Source organism: Sprattus sprattus, assembly GCF_963457725.1.
Source record: "Sprattus sprattus genome assembly, chromosome: 7".
Taxonomy (NCBI): Eukaryota; Metazoa; Chordata; class Actinopteri; order Clupeiformes; family Clupeidae; genus Sprattus; species Sprattus sprattus.
In genome coordinates, this window is record NC_137926.1 from 28,777,945 (window position 1) to 28,796,218 (window position 18,274).

An 18,274-nucleotide genomic window follows, 5' to 3' on the forward strand; every position below is an offset into this window, starting at 1 on the left:
TACGTGGCCCCTATCTCCCAAACAAACAAATTAAGCAGACTTTTTTCTATAGGCTTGCAAATACACTAAGTAGACTGTTACGAAAGGTTCCCAAATATTTGGATCATAAGCATCGGACCCCTATGCTGTTCCTGCTGAAAAAAAGTTTAACCAGCCTAAACTGGTTGACCAGCTAGTTTCACCACGTTTTTTTGATAGTTTACCTAAAGCTGGCTAAACCACCTCCCAGCATATTCTACGCCTACGACTGGTAGGCATATCTCTTGGTAGAAATAAATATCCGTGATACCCAAGTTAATAAGGTTAAGGTATTTAGCAGGGTGAATATTCCTGATACAACAGTACATGGAATATGTAACTATTCAAGTATGAGTCGCATTGGTTGCAGATGAACGTTATATTAGCAATAAGGCAGAACTCCCGTGTTCTACATTTCAGATGTCGTTCGTTCGTATGTAACAGTCCAGGTGCGCGCGCTTTGTTGCCGGAAGTTGTCGGCCAAAAAGTTGCACCCATCTAACCAATGAAACTAGTGAATCTTCTGTTCTGGCCAATGACTGTCAAATAGGCGGGATAACCGAATTCAGTGAGTGGTGGACTGTAGTCAAAGATGCACGCTAGGATGTTAAATTGATAAAAACTTGTGGTTTTCTCATTGCAAGCAACGTTATTCTACCGATTGCAAACATGTCTGTTGTGTGACTGGCGCTTGTTTCCTCATGATGCATCTAATCGTGATAGACCGACAAAATGAAAGGATACACTGGTCCTTTAGCCAGGTAAATGTTAGCTTTTGGTGACAGTGCTAGCTATAATGTTGGGCACTTAAGGTAGTTTGCTAGCTAGCTAGTTAGTCTGTGCATGGTCATTATTGACAGCCACCGGTCAGAGCATCCCAAGAATGTCAGCTTACAAGTGACTTATTTCAAAATCTATGCTATGAACGTTGAGTACTTTCATTTCTATGTTTATTGTAGCGCTAGGTCAACTGGCCATTTTCTGTCTGTTTAGCGCGAGCGAACGCAAAGTAACGTAGCTAGGCAGGTTATATCAACATTGTGTAATCCTTAGCATATTTGCAAGCTAGTTTAGTTTGTTGCCATAAACCTCTATACAGAGGCAGCACTTTCAGAATGGTCATCACACCCTTTTCTTTTGTATCCTAGTATGGAGCTACATTTGTATTCCCATCGTAGCTAATTACTTGTTCTTGTCGTTCTGCCCAACAGTTTGTCTTCCAGGGGGACATTTGTCTTTCTAATTATGAGTACAATAAAATAGAATTTGACAAAAGAAAAGTTAACGTTTATGTTAATGTTATACGTGTGTTTTTTGTGCAGTGACATTGACTTACATACTGAAGCCTTACTTTGACTACAATGTCAAGCTGCCAAAGCATCAACAACAACAACTGCAACAGCAGCATCACAGAACTGGTTGGGGCCCTGTGTGACAGCAGCTTGACAGGGGTGTCATGGAAACGACGTGCATTTGGCACCATTTCGCGGGAAGGGGTGCAGCGTGCTCTCCGCAGACGGGCTTATGGCGCTCTACTGTCCAAACTTTTCCAGGACAGCTCGCACAAGCCGCCCAGCCCTCTGGCCTCCACTCCTCCGAGGAACAAAATGCTCATGATTTCCTTCGACCTACGAGTGTGTGGGTGCCCGGAGGAGGCAGAGCGGTTGGAGGAGCTCCTGGGGATGCTTAAGAATGGGCCAGCCTCTGGGCTGGCTGAGCTGGACTCTGTGCTGGAGCTCCTGGTGCAGCTGGCTGGCTCTGTGCCCCCTCCTCCCACCTCCTTCAGCAGGGACTACATGCGGCGGGACAGGCCAGTGCTGCGCAGGATTCCACTGGGTGGCTACCAGAGTGAAGAGCTCCAGAGACTAGAGGCCAGGGCCTGGGCACTGGTCTGTGGTGAGGAGTGGGGCAATCTAGGGGGTCTCTGCGGCTCGTTGGGACTGATGGACGCCCTACCAGGGACAGGACTTCTGGCCTTAAGGCAGAGCACCGAGGTGGAGGAGCGCTTTGAAAGGGACACCAGACTGTCGCTTTTCGGAGCCCTACAGCACTCCCGCACCACAGACTTGGACGTCAAGCTTGACCTGCCTCCTGTGCCCAGCAACGCCGATCTAACCGGTTTGGCTATCAGGGTAGGTGCTAGCAGTAGTATCTCTACTGGATTGTAGGCCTTTTTGACAAAAATGTCCTGATAACTTCTGCTAAGCTATCTCCTCGTTCTACCTTAGGTTCCTCCATACTTGGACCAATCTGAGGATGAGGGTTTCCAGTCGGCTTCCAACCTTACTCCAGACTCGCAGTCGGAGCCCAGTCCCAGCCCCGAGGTAGACATGTGGGAGGCCTTGCGCACCTTTGAGCCTGGGAAACGCCGCTGCTGGGAGTCTATAGGCTGGTAAGAGCAGATAGTGCTGACTCACATGGGAAATTAAGGCAAAAAAAGCCATATGAAAACTAAAAGTGGTATTTTAGATTTAAACCCTGCAATGTTGTGGAAACATTGCCTTAAATAAGACCTAAGTTAAACTTTTTTTACACAATGCGGCATTGTATTTTGGTACATTAGTGTGTAATTTTCTTAGTCATTATATATTTGATCTCTCTCAGTAGAGGCTCAGTCCTACTATGTGACCTTGTGAAAAAGAAGTGAATCACACACTCCTCTCTCAACATGTAGTCCGCCTGGTCAGAAGGTGGCTCCATACCTGACAGAGGCAGGCAGGGTGGCCTTTGACCAGCTCTACCGGCTGTGGGAGGGGGAGATCAGACTGGTGAGCTCCACTCAGACCCCCTCCCCTTTGCTGCCTCTGCCCCTGGACTCTCAGACCCAGCTGGTGAAGGACCTCCTCAATGTGCTGATCGGAGTGGCCTCCACCACGTTCCCCCTCAATCAGGTAACTCACATCAGAGGTCCATCTACTCACATCTATTAAAGAGAGGAGATGGAGAAACGACACGGCAAATGCTCAGTTGCATTCACATTTGTTTACTAATAGCTTGTAGTGCGAGTCATACATTTATTAGTGCTTCACCCACGACCTTAGTGTTCCTGATGCTCAACTAATTTCATTATGTAAGCACAATTAAACACATTTGCACAAATTGTCCACGCTAAAACAAAACATGAGTTGAGCAGTCCCCTTCAAGTGGCTTATTTTCCTTCAGACGCATCAATCTGAATACATTTGTTTTTTCTTTTCTTTTCAGGACTGTGTCCAGTTTGATGTGCGCCCTGGCGTGTGTTTGTCGGGGGCTTCTCCTGAGAGCATGTCCCGGCTGCTCAGCGGGCTCGCGCTGTATGGCACGCACTACCTAAGGCTCAGCCGCTTCTCCCTGCAGAGTGCTCACAAACGAGGCCTGGTCTTCCAGGTAATCTCCCCTCCAATGTCTCAGCTCAGCCTTTGTCAGTGTAAGTGCCAACCTCACTCCACCTCAGCACTGCTCTGAGAATTTGACACATCTTTATGCTAAGTCCAGCCAGATTTTATTGACAGCAGAAAGCCTTGAAAATATGCTTTTGACTTCAAAAGAGTGATATTGCAGGATTGCAGAAAGGCAGTACCTTTTGGGCCTTGATTGGCTGTTTGACCTTGTACTGGTAAAATAAAGCTTGTTATTCAAATAGTTTGGGATTAAGTGATGTCTGGTTATGTAGTGTAAGTATGTGATGTAAAGTAAACTCTAGTTATGTAGTTTAATTCAGTTATGTAAAGTAAAGTCTGGTTATGTAGTGTAAATACATTAATTGTCATTGGCAGCGCTCCAGTGTTCATCTCAATAGCCCCATACTGTTTACGCTCTATAGAAGAGGGCGCAAAGGTAGGCGTACCTCAAAAAAGAATAGAGGAACAAGTTAACAACCAGAAGTCTTCTCATCTGCTATCCTTGAATAGATTCTGCACTTTGATTATGTTGAGGCTGCAGAAATTCCATTCTAAGAAATTCCTGTGCTCCTTAATGCCCTTTATTAACACACACACAGAGGGGAGCTCATAAGAGCCACAGGAGAACATGTATTGCGTTAAACCAACACAGGGCGTAAAACAGCATAAACACAGACAAAATGATACATTTCACACGCTTACATCAGACATTACACATTAGACATTACACATACAGTCTTACTGGACAATAAAGGGATGCCCAACCTGACCGCTAGCAGCTTAACAACAACACAACGCAGCACCTGATTTTTGCTGAAAGGCTACACAACATGACGCTAGCCCCCCCCCCCCAGCACGCTACAGTTGTATTTGGGTTGTAGAAGCATGTAATCGCCTGTTTTTAAATCTGACAAAGATTAAAGTCATGCTTCATCCTTCCTGGCCAAAATACAGCATAATCTTGTATGAATGAAACTCCTATAAAATCTTCTCTGTTGCACTGGGATTTGGTTTTGCAACTTCATAATCTAGGGAGCTGTCACTTCTACCAATATGTTATGAGTGATGTAATTACAAACTAACACATTTTGCTTACACAAAATGCTGGTCAAATGTTTGTTTTGTTGTTTTTTCAGTAAACTGTGCTGTTAAGTAAGCTGTGTTGTTTGACCAGGTTCTGGTCCACTAGTCAGCCTTTCCGTGAAAATCTTCTTATAATAAAGAGCCAATGTGAAATGTAACCTTTTATATGGGTGTGTTTTTCTCTCCTAGGCCTTCGCCGGTGGTCTGAGGCGATACCTGCACTACTACAGAGCCTGTGTCCTGAGCACGCCGCTGACCTTCAGCCTTCTCACAATCAGCTTTCTGTTCCGCAAGCTCGGCAGCCAACTAAGGTGAGGGCGCTGGGCTGGGCTGGGCTGGGCTGGGCTGTCTCGTCTTGCCTCTCACCCTTGTGCAGTCTCCATTTGTCATGCATGCTCCTGTGGTCCACACTTTATAATGTAGACCTGCTGCACTGGTGCGGTGAGCATCGAGTGACTGACTACTGACTGCCTGCTCTGTTTGGTGGACTCATGTGCTGCAGGTACCTGTCAGAGCTGTGCTGTGTGGATGCAGAGTCCAGTGGGGGCAAGGCAACCTTCCCCGCGGTGAGAACATAATGCAGCTCATTCTTTTCTGATTATCCATGTATGAAATCAAATAAAAATGCACACACAGATGCCGTGCAGCTCTATGTTAATTCTGGATGTGATTTCCATGTCTCTGTGTGTGTGTGTGTGTATGTGTGTGTGTTTCTTTCTGGTATGTTAAGTGAGCTTTAGTGTGAGTGTGTGAATGAGGATTCGTCATGGGGGCAGACATCGTGCCTGTGTGCATTTCTTCCTTTTTGTGTGGCTGGGGGACTCTGTGTGACTGTGTGTGACTGTGCGTTCACGTGTGTGTAATGGCGCCTGTCCTCCTCTCCCGCTGCAGGGAGTGAAGCTGCTTTCCTACCTGTACAATGAGGCGCAGAGCAACTGCAGCAATGAGAACTACCCTGTGCTGCTGTCTCTGCTGAAGAGCAGCTGTGAGCCCTACACACGGTTAGTCGCTAACCCCCCCCCCCCGCAGAATCCCCTGCCACACAATCCACACTAATCATTAAGGCGAAAGAAGCATCTTCAGCTTGTAGATTAACATTGGTTTAGTCTAATACATGTTGACATGTGATGGTTATGGAATGTCACTTGGTCATTCATGTCACATCACACGTCACCTAAAGATTTAATTAAAATCGTATTTTTCTTATTTAGTCATATGATGAAATATGTCACAAACAAATGAGGATTTATTATACTTTAAATTAGAATTGATTTATGGCTTATGGTTAATTATGGCTCTGCCCTGTTTATGAAATAGTTTTTATGATGTACATTATCCATAATGATGGTATCAGAGATATAAGGGGCCTTGTGGTCTCAAAGGTGTGTTGAAGGTCAGTGTGTGTGTCTGACTGCGGTGTGTGTGTGTGTGTGTGCAGGTTTGTGTCAGACTGGGTGTACAGCGGCGTGTTCAGAGACGTCTACAGAGAGTTCATGATCCAGGTGAACGAGGACTGCCTCAGCTTCAGAGGTGAGGATGCACACACTGAGTCAGTCTTACAGCCACAGGCCTCGGCCCTGGCTGGGAAAATGACAGTAAATATTTCACACAATGTGAGTTAGTTCGCCCCTCACCGGTTTGATTTTCTATGAGCAAGACTTGGCTGAATGGGAGTCTGAATTTTATGACGACAGCAAAACAAAATTTCCTCGCACATTGAATGTTTCAGCTAAGGCTGGGACTGCACTCTCAGATAAGGTTTAAAGCCAAGGCAAGGACTTGGTTTTAAATGGCAAAATCTTGGTTTAACTGTAGCGCCAGCTGTGAATTTTTAAAGTGCTTTGTGTTCTTTTCTTCCTTGCGCCACTACAGACAAGCATTTCTGGACTCAAGGATACACACTCATTTCGAACAACGTGGAGGACTGCGTTCCAGTCTTCCTGAGGCACATCGCCAATGATGTGTACGTTTGTGGGAAGACCATCAACCTGCTGAAGATCTGCTGTCCTCAGGTCAGTGCTTGGTAATCAAAATCAGAATCAGAATTCATTTTAATGGCCAAGTACATTTACACCTACAAAAAAAATTAACTTGGTGTGGTTGGTGCATAGGACATAAAACACATAACCTCTCCTGCTTAGCTCACTACATGCTAACCTTTCAGCAAACCATTAAGTCAGTATTCCCATGCAAATAAAGTGGGGAGAAAAATTGCTGGAAATAGTCCTCTATTTGTTGATGGAATAACATAGAGGTTAATTGACTATTATTGAGCACAGTGCTACATACTGATTAAATGTGTGGCTCATTGTCGCTCGCAATGAAAACCAAATGACCGTACCCGAATGTTTTCCTCTCATTTGCTCTCGTTGTCGTTGTTGTGCAGCACTACATCTGTGGGTCGGACGTGCCCGTGCCGCGCATCGCCGTCACCTTCTCGCTCCAGGAGGTGGAGGAGGTCGAGCGCGACTGCGCCATCTACCGCGGCCGCATGGAGCGTATCGCCAAGCACAGCGCCATCAGCAGAGAGGAGCAGGTACCCAAAGCCGTTTCTCGCCGGTGAAAGATTAGCTCCGCTATCACAGACGGCAAAGTGAGAGCGGTGATGCATCGGGCCGCTTTAAGCCCAAGGCACGCCCGCAAAACTTCAAACACGTTCTCTTATTATCAGGGGAGCCTTTATATCCCGGCTTCACATTCGTTGTGGCGTTGTGACACTAGCCAGAACAACACTCCTGTGTGTCCTAATGCATCACTAACTAGCTTATTCTCTATTTGCCATGGAACATAAAAGACAGATAGGAGCTATTAACACAACCCTCTGTGGAATCACAGGAGGATTGGAGCCAAAGGCCCTAACAGGAGTGTCTGTATTTCTTTCCTTTCTGTCTTTTTTTTATTTTTTTTCATTTGGGCTCTGTCGCTGTCAGGCCCTACGCACGGAGCAAGCACGGCAGGAGCTCATCAATCAGGTCAGGGAGTCGGCGGCCAAGACGCTGGAAAGCATCCGAGGTAAGACCTGCCGTGCAGCCGAGCTTTGCTGTCGCTACAGCTGTGGCGTGGCCTGAATATACCGGCACGCCAGCCTCGCCACAGGAGATTTGAGAGGACTTTAGCCTCCTGTGCGTGTGTCTAGTCTGGGTTGGAGCCTTTGTGAGTTTTCCTGTGTTGTCTAGCTAGGAAACAAGATGGGAGGTTGAATACGGTATCTTTCACAGTTGGAGGTAGTTGCTACGAGTAGTACATACAAATCCCTCTATAACTTACTACAAATTTCGATTCAGAGAGGAATTTCAAATAATTTAGAGAGATCAGAGAATTCTTTCCTGAGTCTTTTGACTATATCATAGTAGGGAAAGAAATGTTTTGCTTCACTGAACCATTTCATTTTGAATTCTGTTCAATTGACTATTCATTAAATTTCTTTTCGTGGCCAAATAAAAAAATGAAGGGTTCTAAATGTGATATGTTTATGTGTGGTGATAAATGCCTGCTAGGGCCCGCAGTGCATTAGTCCTCTTTAAGAAATTGCACAGAGTCCGTAAAAGCTGTTTGTTTTTTCGAAACAATCTTTTTGCCCAGTTTCAAATTGCAATTGATTGCAAATTGATTTTGCAACCCTCATATGTCTTCTGCCATGATGAAAGAGGGAGACGCAGAAAGAAATGATAAATGAATCTCTGGCCTCTCCGAGACTACCCCAACCCCCTTCCCACCCCAACCTCTCCCCCACCTTGACTCTCTGTCTCCCCCTGCAGGCCTGCAAGTGTCACAGCGCCTGTTGGAGGAGGCCAAGAAGCGGGAGCGTTTTGAGGAGATGAAGCAGCAGCTGGAGTTGGAACAGGAGGTGAGAGTGTGTGTGTGAGCGTGTGAAGGAGCGTGAGAGTGAGGAGGAGTGTGAGACTGGAGGTGTGAGTGAGAAGACGGAGAAAAAAAACCTGAGAATGAGGGAGTGTGTGTGTATGTGAGACAGGGGGTGCCACTGTCATGCTGGGGTTTCATCTGTCGCTTCTCACCTTCATCCATCTCCCAGCCCCCTCTCTACTGCCCTTCCTTCCCTACTCCTGTTACCGTTGGCCTCTTAAAGCGCCACCTGCTCATGTCACTGAAAGCCTCAGCCAGCTCTTTTTTGCCCACTGTGTGCCAACCCCTGTGCGCTCCTTTACTGTGTGGAGAAGCGTGCCCCAGAACGCTATCAGTGACGCTGGGCTATGCTGCCTTTCAGTGGCGGAGCACGGCCAAGACGAAGGAGCAGCAGGACGACTACGGTTTTGCCCGTGAGCTGAGGGACCGTGAGAAGAGGCTGCAGGCCCTGGAGGAGCAGCTGGAAGAGAGAGCCAGGTGAGTCCCTCATCTTGGCTGCATGGAGAAGCTCTGTCCCCACCGTGCAGGTCATTGGAAATGAAACTTTAGTAACAGGCACTGTGGAAATCAGAAAGAGCTATATGCCAGCAGTATTGTCATGTTCGATGGTTCTACATTTAGTAGCTGATAGTAAGTGGTGGGAGGGGGTAGCAAGAGCAGGTGTATCGCGAAAATGTAGCAATTGTGTGGTGTCAACATTGGTGCAGAGTTTTGATAGATGTAGCTGCTTAACAAGTTTTTGTGCTTGAAAAACACCTGCATAAGGTGGCACAGAAGAGGGAATTTAGCAGTCATCTAAACCGTAAAAACTGGTGATGGATCTGTCACCTTACACAGTACGCCTGTGACACCACCAATCAAAAGGCTATGTTTGTGTGCGCTCTGTTAACCCTCTGGTCCACAGGAAGGAGCTGATTGCTCAGTACAGCCGTCTTTCGGAGGAGGCGGCCAAGCGCGAGAGGAAGGCCTTGTGGAAGGTTCAGAGGATGAGGCTGGACGAGCAGAGGGACAGCTTCCTCCAGCAGGACCAGCAGCACATTCAGGTCCGCTAAAGCCCATTGTAACACGTATGGCAGATTTAGCCTAGCACAATTACTGTTGAAATTACTCGAAGTACAAAATAACAATGGTCGTGAGCGTATGTTGTTTGAAGGCTAATAATATCAGTGACTGTGGTATATGCTCAAGTACTAGGAATGAACCATAAACATGGTGTTGTCTTAATTAATGGGGGGCCTTGTTATAGCTGCCAAGGTAATAACAGTAGTTGTAATTGTGCCATCTGCTTCCTGGTGCAGTATTGCAGTTCTAGGGCCGTTGGACCAGCTGTTGTCTTCTGTTAATTGTAATATCTCTCTTTCTCACATAGGCCCTCTTAGAGAAATATCCTCTTGGGCAGCCTGGGCCGAACCTCGAAGTGTTTTCCCGTCCGGGGCCAGCTCTGCGAACAGCTCAGGTCTGTGGGTGATGTGTTTATCTCTTTTCTTTTTTTTGTGCGCAGCATGCAAACTTCTCTGAGTGCTGTCCAGGCAGTCAACACCGTCTGTGCGTGTGGGTGGTGTCAAATCTGGCTTGTCTTGTGCGCAGGAGTCCCTGGGCGCTGAGCCACATGCGGAGCAGATCGGAGCCGGTGGGGTGTCGCTCGCCCATCCTCCCCCCCCAGTCTCCGTCTCCATATCAGTCCCTGCCACCTTGGCGCCCGTCACCACTGCAGACATCAGCAACGGCAGCCAGCAGGTGGACCGGGCACTGCAGGACATCGGCTCGGATCTCCCGGCAGCCCCTGCTTCCGCTCCCCACCCTCCTCCTTCTTGCTCTACTCTTCCTCTAGCCGACTATGACTTCAACGCACCCTTTGTCCCGCTGGAGGACGGAGTCCACATCCGCCCCCGCCTGGACACCCATCCGGCCCTGTCCCACATCCGTCTGAAGGAAGACGGCACAGAAGAGGGACAGGATGAAGAAGCGGGCAGGGAGGGGAACGTTCCAGTCTCTAAGCAGACAGATTCAGAACTATCAGAATCGGCTCAGGAGCCCAACACTGTAACAGGGGACATTACACAAGATAAGCAGGCTGAGTCTCCTTTGTCTCGGGGTAGTGACAACACCCCTGAGCTCTCTGCGGGTCCAATTCACGGACATCCCTCAGACGCTCACATTAAGGTGGGTGAAAACATTTCAGATGTGGTAGGCACGGTCTCATCCCCCAGTGGTCATGGCCACGCCTCCGATGCCCATATAAGGGTAGGAGAAAATGTTTCAGAAGTCCAGAGTTCTCTCCCTACGCCTAACATTCATGGCCACGCCTCCGATGCCCATATAAGGGTAGGAGAAATCGTTTCTGAGGTGATTAGAGACCTCCCCTCTGCCAGTGTTCACGGCCATGCATCTGACGCTCACATCACGGTGGGAAAGAACGTGTCCGAGGTGGACGCCCCGCTTGCCCCTCAGAATGTCCATGGGCACTCCTCCGACGCCAACATGCAGGTGGGCGGCTTCGTGTCAGACGTGACCTCCACAGACCCCCGCTGGAGCGAACATGGCCACGCCTCCGACGCCACACTGGGCATCGGCTGTGTGGTGGGAGGTACTGAGGTCATCCATTCCCTGCCCAGGTATGGTGTGGCTTTTCTTTTTTATCACAGCCTCTGCATGTCTCTCAGGATGCTAGTAGCTTAGCGTTTAATTTTGTAATATATGCTCATCTTTTTTCAACAAATGACAAATGGTAATGTGGTGATCATGTGGATCATTTTTTTTTCACGTTGATCTTAGTCAGATGTTTGTGTGTGCGTCGGTCTCAGGATGCAGTTTGCCATATAATTTCAGTGGTCAGTGTCCAAGGCAAATGCCCTTGTGGAGACAGTCAAGCAAAATCATCCTTTAATGTTCTCTTTATCTGCCTGGCAGTACCCATGGTCACTCTTCTGACTCTACACTTGTGGTCGGCTGTGTGGTGGCTGGAATAGAGCCCCTGCCATCCCCGCTACCGGGCAGTGCCCACGGCCACTCGTCCGACTCCACCCTGGGCAGGGGCTGCGTGGTGTCAGGCATTGAGCCTAAGCTGGCCCCCCTGCCTGGCAGTGCCCACGGCCACTCGTCCGACTCCACCCTGGGCGGGGGCTGCATGGTGTCTGGAATAGAGCCCCTGCCATCCCCGCTACCGGGCAGTGCCCACGGCCACTCATCCGACTCCACCCTGGGCGGGGGCTGCATGGTGTCTGGAATAGAGCCCCTGCCATCCCCGCTACCGGGAAGTGCCCACGGCCACTCTTCCGACTCCACCCTGGGCGGGGGCTGCATGGTGTCAGGCATTGAGCCTAAGCTGGCCCCCCTGCCTGGCAGTGCCCACGGCCACTCGTCCGACTCCACCCTGGGCGGGGGCTGCATGGTGTCAGGCACTGAGCCTCATCTGGCCCCCCTGCCTGGCAGTGCCTACGGCCACTCGTCCGACTCAACTCTGGGTGTGGGGTGTGTGGTGAGGGGCTCCAAACCTGGCAGTTCGCTACAGAAGGGTGATGGGGACGCCCCATCTACTGACTTGCGGAACAACCAAGGTGAGCTGGATCTTCTGTGTAGTGAAATGTGTAGCCATAGGTTGTGCTTTTTTGTACATACATGATTGTGCATACAGTATTGGTTTACCCAAGAAGTGGACAGTTGGTGAAAATAACTCTCGTTCGATGCATGCTTTTAAGTTTCAATCTTTGACTCTCTTGATAGACTCTGGATATGGGCTCATAGGTCTGCCAGCATTCCTGGATGAAGGGCTGACCGCCTGGGCTCAGGGGCTGGGCCTGTCCCCTGGTGAAAGCCCTGAAGACGACTACCTCCTCTCCCTGGCCTCACAGTATGAGGTGGAGCAGTACCAAGACACCTACAACATCATGAGTGAGCACTGAGCAACTACATCCAAGCTCCAGTGTAACTAGATATAGGCTGTTCGAAAACTCTTAAAAGTTAGATAGCTGTCTTAATCCTTGATCTCTGTTAAGACAGCGATATGTTACGGGTCAAAATCTCAAAAAAACGTTTTCGAAAAGTCTTTTAAGATTGCGTGTACGATAATGTGTGACGTTGGTACGCTGAAAGAACATTAAGCTATCTAACGTAGGCTAACGTGCTAATGTTCGAAAGTTGGCTGACTGACGCCTTTCAAATTGCATCAACCATTATTGCTGGTTACAATAACGGTGTTATCGGATAGTAAAGTGTCTATTTATCGGTAACTTTTGACAAATCTAAGCGAGAAAACACTGAAAAATGTATATTTTAAGGTATCTTATAAACCTGGAAGAGACAGAATAACTCTACTTTAAGAGAATGAAGGCCGTAAAACAGCATTTTAAAGTTTTCGAAGACAGCCATTAGGGCTGAACGATTTGGGAAAATAATCTAATTGAGATTATTTAGTGTAAAATATCCTTTCCCACATTTTACATTTTTATTTAGCTGCTCGTTACAGAAACAAGAACAACAAATCGGTGGCTTTGCCCCTGTGCATTTAAGTAATTTAAACAGTCATTGCAAGTATCAACACCAGGCATGCAGTCTTTAAACACTGTGTGCAAAATATACCATCTTTAAGAAAGAAAAAGAAAACACGTTGCGGCTAGAAATTCACGTTTTATCATATGGCGATTATATCGCAAATGTAATTAATCGTTCAGCCCTAACAGCCATACTGGCTTCAGAAAGCCATGAACACATGCAAATGATGGAGCTGAGAGGGTATAGCCATAGACCATGGCACTGATGTGACCAATGACTCAAATGATTTTAAATGTCTGATATGGCTTTTGTGACCGTCAGCTGGCTGCAAATATCTCATGAGAGAGCCTTGTTTTGAAATACATTTTTGTGGTCCTCCCTGTCCTTCCCTTCCCTTCAGCATCGGTTTCTGACGCCCAGCCCCTGCAGCAGGTGATGCGGGGCCCCTACGGCCTCCGCATGGATCCCTCCCTGCACAGGGCCACGGACACCACGGCCGTGCGTCTCAGTCAGATGGTGTCCCTTCCTGTACTGATGAAACACTCTGTTACTACGCCTCTCATCACTCAGTGAGTCTGTTGAAGTGTGTGTGTGTGTGTGTGTGTGCCTTTGTATGTGTGTGTGGTCCACTCTGCATTCTCTATGTGTGCGCCTGTGTATCTGTACACGCAGTACTGAAGGGTTTGTGAGCGAGTGAGTGTGTGAGTATGTGAGTAGAATGCGTTAAACTCACAGATATCTAGACAGTACAGTATTCAGCGCGTGTATCTTGTAACCTTGTCTCTTTTGCCCCTCGGTTTCCCCCCCTCCCCTCCTTGAACAGCGTGTCTCTGGTCAACAAGGCGGTGGTGGATTACTTCTTTGTGGAGCTGGGCGTGGAGCGACACTTCGAGGCTCTGCGGCACTTCCTCTTGATGGAGGACGGAGAGTTTGCACAGTCCCTCAGCGACCTACTCTTTGAGAAGGTGAGCCATGCGCTGAGCCTCGCAGGCGGCCCTGAGCTCCGTCTCTCTCCACCGGAGGACGGATAGACAGCCAACAGCGAGGAAAAGTCAGATAGAGGGAGAGAGTAGAAAAAAGAGAGTGCTTGTAGTGAGCGAGTGTGTGTGTGTGTGTGAAAGCAAGGCCTACATGTTTAAAGTCTTGTGGGATATGTCCTGCTCCCTGCACTTGTGAATAATTTCTGACCATTGATCAGGCAGGATGTTGCTTAGTGTTGCTGGCCAAGACCAGGAAATATGCTGGAATTGATTTGACTCACTCTGCCATTCTGTCTCTTTCTTCTGTCTCGGTGTGCATTGTTGCTGTTCCACTTCAGCATTCGTACTGATTCCCTGTAAGCTGCCAGACTAAACACCTTTGGCTGGTGCTCATTTGTTGAATCTGTAAGACACACACGGGGAGAGCAGTGAGGGTACTGATTTAACGCTTGTTCAGGCGTTTTATTCTGAATTTATTTCTGTGTCACGTAGCTGCATTCACATGATACAAATCCCTATGCACAGGCAAAGAGGGTACTTTTGTATTCAAATGGCAATATTGCAGTAGATGCAGTTTTTACTGTTTGATAGTATCTGTTGTATGTTGTGTGTATGACAGTGTGTGTATTTTCTGCAGTACATATATTTCTACATATCTAGGGAGAATTAATTCCTGATCCCTCAAAATTAGCCCACAAATTCGCCACTAATTACTGACAGCTCTTTCGAGAACTAATTCAGACAATTCCCTCAAAAGCCAAATAATGGTGCTAATTCATTTCATGGTTTTCTTTTCATTTCATTTTCACTTCATGATATTATAATTCAAAAACAAAGGTAACTTAATAACCACTTACTTTTATAAATATCTGTAACAACGTACTTTTCATCCCCAGTATCACCGGAGGATACGTTCCAAGACCTAGCCGAAACCGCAGATAGTATCGAACCCCATATATATCCCCTTCTTTCCGTGTAAATACATACCTAAAATAAAGTTTCATTTATAAATGGCACACACAATAAGACATCATCAACAACAATAACTAAATATGTATAAATATAATAGCATATTGTAATCAAAGTATGTGAATGTGGTCTCTCTTTCTGATGAACAGGACTGACTTTTTTGCTCAACCCTCATAATACAAATATCTTGTACATCTGTATCTGTTCCCTTTGTTCCTTCCTTTCGTAAAAACTTGAAGGAAGTGAGGAGGGATGGAGGATGGAGCAATCAAGGAAAAACATACAGTACATAAGAAGAGACGTGCTTAAATAAGTCACGTATTAAATGCAACAGTTCGGAAAGGCTGCTCAGAGTGGAGTGGAATTTAAAACTTTTAGGATAGACTTTAATTAGCCTTGCATAGCCAGAAGTACATTGACTGTCTGGGGACAACTACAGTGAAAAATGGAACGAGAGTGGCATTAATGGCATTTGAGATTTCCAAACCACCCCCAATAGCTCTTGAAGGTGGAGCTGAAAGAAGGATTAAAGGAGGTTTTAAGCTGGTAGGCATAGTTTTTTGCCGTTCATTTTTTGTGCTTCTAATCCACAGTTTCAAGAGTTGCCTCCAGACTCTGAACTCTCATCACATTAAGTGCTGATGTCATGTCTGATGTCATGAGACTTGGCTGTCGCATACAAATTGTAGAAACATATTTTTAGGTATGTACATGATTCATTCTAATTCACACCTGGATTCAGTTGAGTTGAGTTGATGTGTTTGTTTTTCTGTTGTGGACAGCTGGGCAGTGGGCAGACCCCTGGAGAGCTGCTGACTCCTCTGGTCCTCAACTCCATCCTCAACAAGGCGCTGCAGTACAGCCTGCACGGAGACAGCGCCCTGGCAGCCAACTTCACGTTCGCGCTGCGATACCTTCCAGAAACCTTCCACCCACACGCCCCCGACTCCCTCAACTGCCTGGAGCTACGCTACAAGGTGTGAGGACCGGAGGGACACGGAGATGCTTCTTGCCCGTTTCTTTTAAGTGTGATTAATTTCAGTTGGCACGTGTGTGGTTGGGGGAACGGCTCTTTTTTGGGGGGGGGGGGCTTCACGAGAGGTCAAAATGAGCCTTCACGTGTCTGTGGTCTAAGTGACTGTGACTCCTGTCTCCTCTGTCTTTTCTACTCGGGTCCCTGTGATCTGACCAGCTCTTCGTCTAGTGATTTGAGTACCGTGACTCTCTCTCGCTCTTTCTCTCTCTCTCTGCCCTCCCCCAGGTTGATTGGCCCTTGAACATTATCATCACCGACAGCTGCATGAACAAGTACAATCGCCTCTTCTCATTCCTGCTGCAGCTCAAACACATGGTGTGGACCCTGCGGGACGTCTGGTTCCAGCTCAAGAGGACTGGTAACACCCCTCCCTCATCTCCATCTGTCTGATTCTCAGTCCCTCCTCCTCACAGTGCTGAAGGGATGCTATTTAGGAACCTGACAGGTGTAGTGGAAACTGTAGACAGAGCACAGCACACTCCTATGGAGATGAGCTCATAGAAGAAGATAAGGACACTCATGTTTAATCTCATCAGGACCAGTGCTAGTGTTTTTATACGCCAGGCACCATAGGAGATGAATTGACACAATAGGACATAATCTCCATCAACTAAAGAGAGTATTTGAATATCAACATGTTGCTAATCACTGAAACCGTATGAGCCCAGGTCTCCTCTCAGGCGGTGTGTTTGTGTTTGATTGTTCAGCGCGGGTGAAGGGCGTGGGCAGTTCAGTGCAGTTCCATCAGCTGCAGCTCTACAGGCATGAAATGCAGCACTTTGTCAAGGTCATTCAGGGCTACCTGGCCAACCAGATCCTGCAGGTGTCCTGGAGCGAGTTCACCACCAAGCTGGGCAGCGTCAGCGACCTGGACGCCATCCACCGCACCCACGCTGACTACCTCAACAGAGCCATTTTCAGGTGAACAAAAGCAAACTGATTGAACTGGAAAATGATTACTGTTCAGGCAAAGCTGTTTGTTTGAAAAGGGGAAAATGCCTTTTTGAATTTTGTTTTAGTTCACTGACCCAACAGTATTTTCTATTTCATGTAGTTGTGCACAAGCATTGAGCACAGATGCATACAAATGTGTTTGTTTGGCTACATCGCAAATTGATCCCAAATTGGTACATTTGTATGTTAACAGTAGGTCCCCATCCACTCATCCATGTCTGTAAAACCTGCCATCTCTTTGTCTTTCTTTAGGGGTCTGCTGACGGAGAAGGCTGCTCCAGTCATGAACATCATCCACAGCATCTTCAGCCTGATCCTGAAGTTCCGGGCCCAGCTTATCTCCCAGCCCTGGGACTGCCAGCAGGGGGAGGCAGTGCACCCCAGCTTCATTGCTATGCAGCAGTCCTACAACACCTTCAAGTACTACTCCCACTTCCTCTTCACAGGTGAGGATGCTGGACGGACCTGCTCATCTTCCATGTCAGGGCTGCTCTCCTTTAGAATTGCACCAATGCTCTTGTGTTGCCTGTGGTGTTTCTTTGTTTCTTTCAATTCCTGTCAATTTTTAACGTCTCACCAACCTGAGGAAAATATAGATGAACTAGAGTGAAAGTAGTGTTCACCCTGTAGTTGTACCCTGACTGGCTTGAAATTTAAAAATGTGGTATTTTAAGCTATAGTCTGTGTAAACTTATACGACCGGCCATGTTGTTTTTCAGCCCATCGAGTGTATAAATTGTTCATTAACATTGAACTCTTGCACACAGTTGTCTCCAAATTGGTCAACAAAGGGTACCAGCCACACCTGGAGGACTTCCTTCTGCGCATCAACTTCAATGACTACTACAAGGACTCCTGAGCAACATGGCCAAGCCTGTGTGTGTGAGGCATGAGGTGCATGTTGGCGAGAATGAATGTACACTAATACGGTGAGCCTCTGTTGTCCATCTAGTGCCATAGGATTCAGCCTGTGTAGATGTTCACGTCACATGCCTTTGTGTGCTTATGTATGTCCCCCCTAAGGAGACAAAGCTAGCAGGCATTGATCTAGACATCTTGTGGAACGGGTTCTGTTGTAGGGCTACTGCACTTTGTCAAAAATACATGCATATTGGCGTCTAAACCTGCCTTTGAAGTTTTGCATAGTTGGAGCATTAGCATATGGAAGCAGTGGATATATCTGTGCTCTCATGCTAAGTGTATTGTGGTTAAGGCTGGCATTTGTCACGTATAAACTTTGTGGCTAGTTATCGGAACAGAAACCCTAAGTCCACCTCTAGTATATCTTGAGGTAAAAAAAAGATGATTTCCACCATGTGAAGCTTTTAAAGCACACTTCCTTATCTGTTATCTCTTCAAGTACAGAGGCCAAATGACCCCCCCCCCCCCAACCTCAGGTGTGCCTAATCTTAAGTCCAGTGTGAAATGTGCATTTTGTGAATTGTGTAATAAAAACCTTTTTCTATTATTGTGATTTTTTTTTTCTCCCCAAAAACACT

At 47.2% G+C, this 18,274-nt stretch overlaps 1 protein-coding gene across 1 annotated transcript; it reads left to right on the forward strand.

Annotated features, from left to right (window-relative positions):
* The first annotated feature begins 616 nt into the window (after positions 1 to 616).
* tubgcp6 (tubulin gamma complex component 6) lies at positions 617 to 18,144 on the forward strand. Its single transcript, XM_080841488.1, has 26 exons — positions 617 to 779; positions 1,341 to 2,150; positions 2,247 to 2,410; positions 2,693 to 2,909; positions 3,223 to 3,384; positions 4,671 to 4,792; positions 4,984 to 5,047; positions 5,373 to 5,482; positions 5,920 to 6,011; positions 6,354 to 6,493; positions 6,868 to 7,017; positions 7,412 to 7,493; positions 8,240 to 8,328; positions 8,707 to 8,822; positions 9,250 to 9,388; positions 9,715 to 9,801; positions 9,933 to 10,960; positions 11,256 to 11,902; positions 12,069 to 12,236; positions 13,237 to 13,405; positions 13,660 to 13,801; positions 15,568 to 15,762; positions 16,047 to 16,179; positions 16,529 to 16,742; positions 17,028 to 17,221; positions 17,543 to 18,144. The coding sequence occupies exons 2-26, from the start codon at positions 1,380 to 1,382 to the stop codon at positions 17,632 to 17,634; spliced, it is 5,487 nt and encodes a 1,828-aa protein (XP_080697614.1). The 5' UTR covers positions 617 to 779; positions 1,341 to 1,379; the 3' UTR covers positions 17,635 to 18,144.
* The last annotated feature ends 130 nt before the right edge of the window (positions 18,145 to 18,274 follow it).

Excerpts from the sequence above, each read along its gene's own strand:
- tubgcp6 (XM_080841488.1), top strand. The coding sequence starts at position 1,380 with ATGTCAAGCTGCCAAAGCATCAACAACAACAACTGCAACAGCAGCATC. Across the intron at positions 5,483-5,919 it reads AGCTGTGAGCCCTACACACG|GTTTGTGTCAGACTGGGTGT; the intron begins GTTAGTCGCTAA and ends GTGTGTGTGCAG. Across the intron at positions 16,743-17,027 it reads CTCAACAGAGCCATTTTCAG|GGGTCTGCTGACGGAGAAGG; the intron begins GTGAACAAAAGC and ends GTCTTTCTTTAG.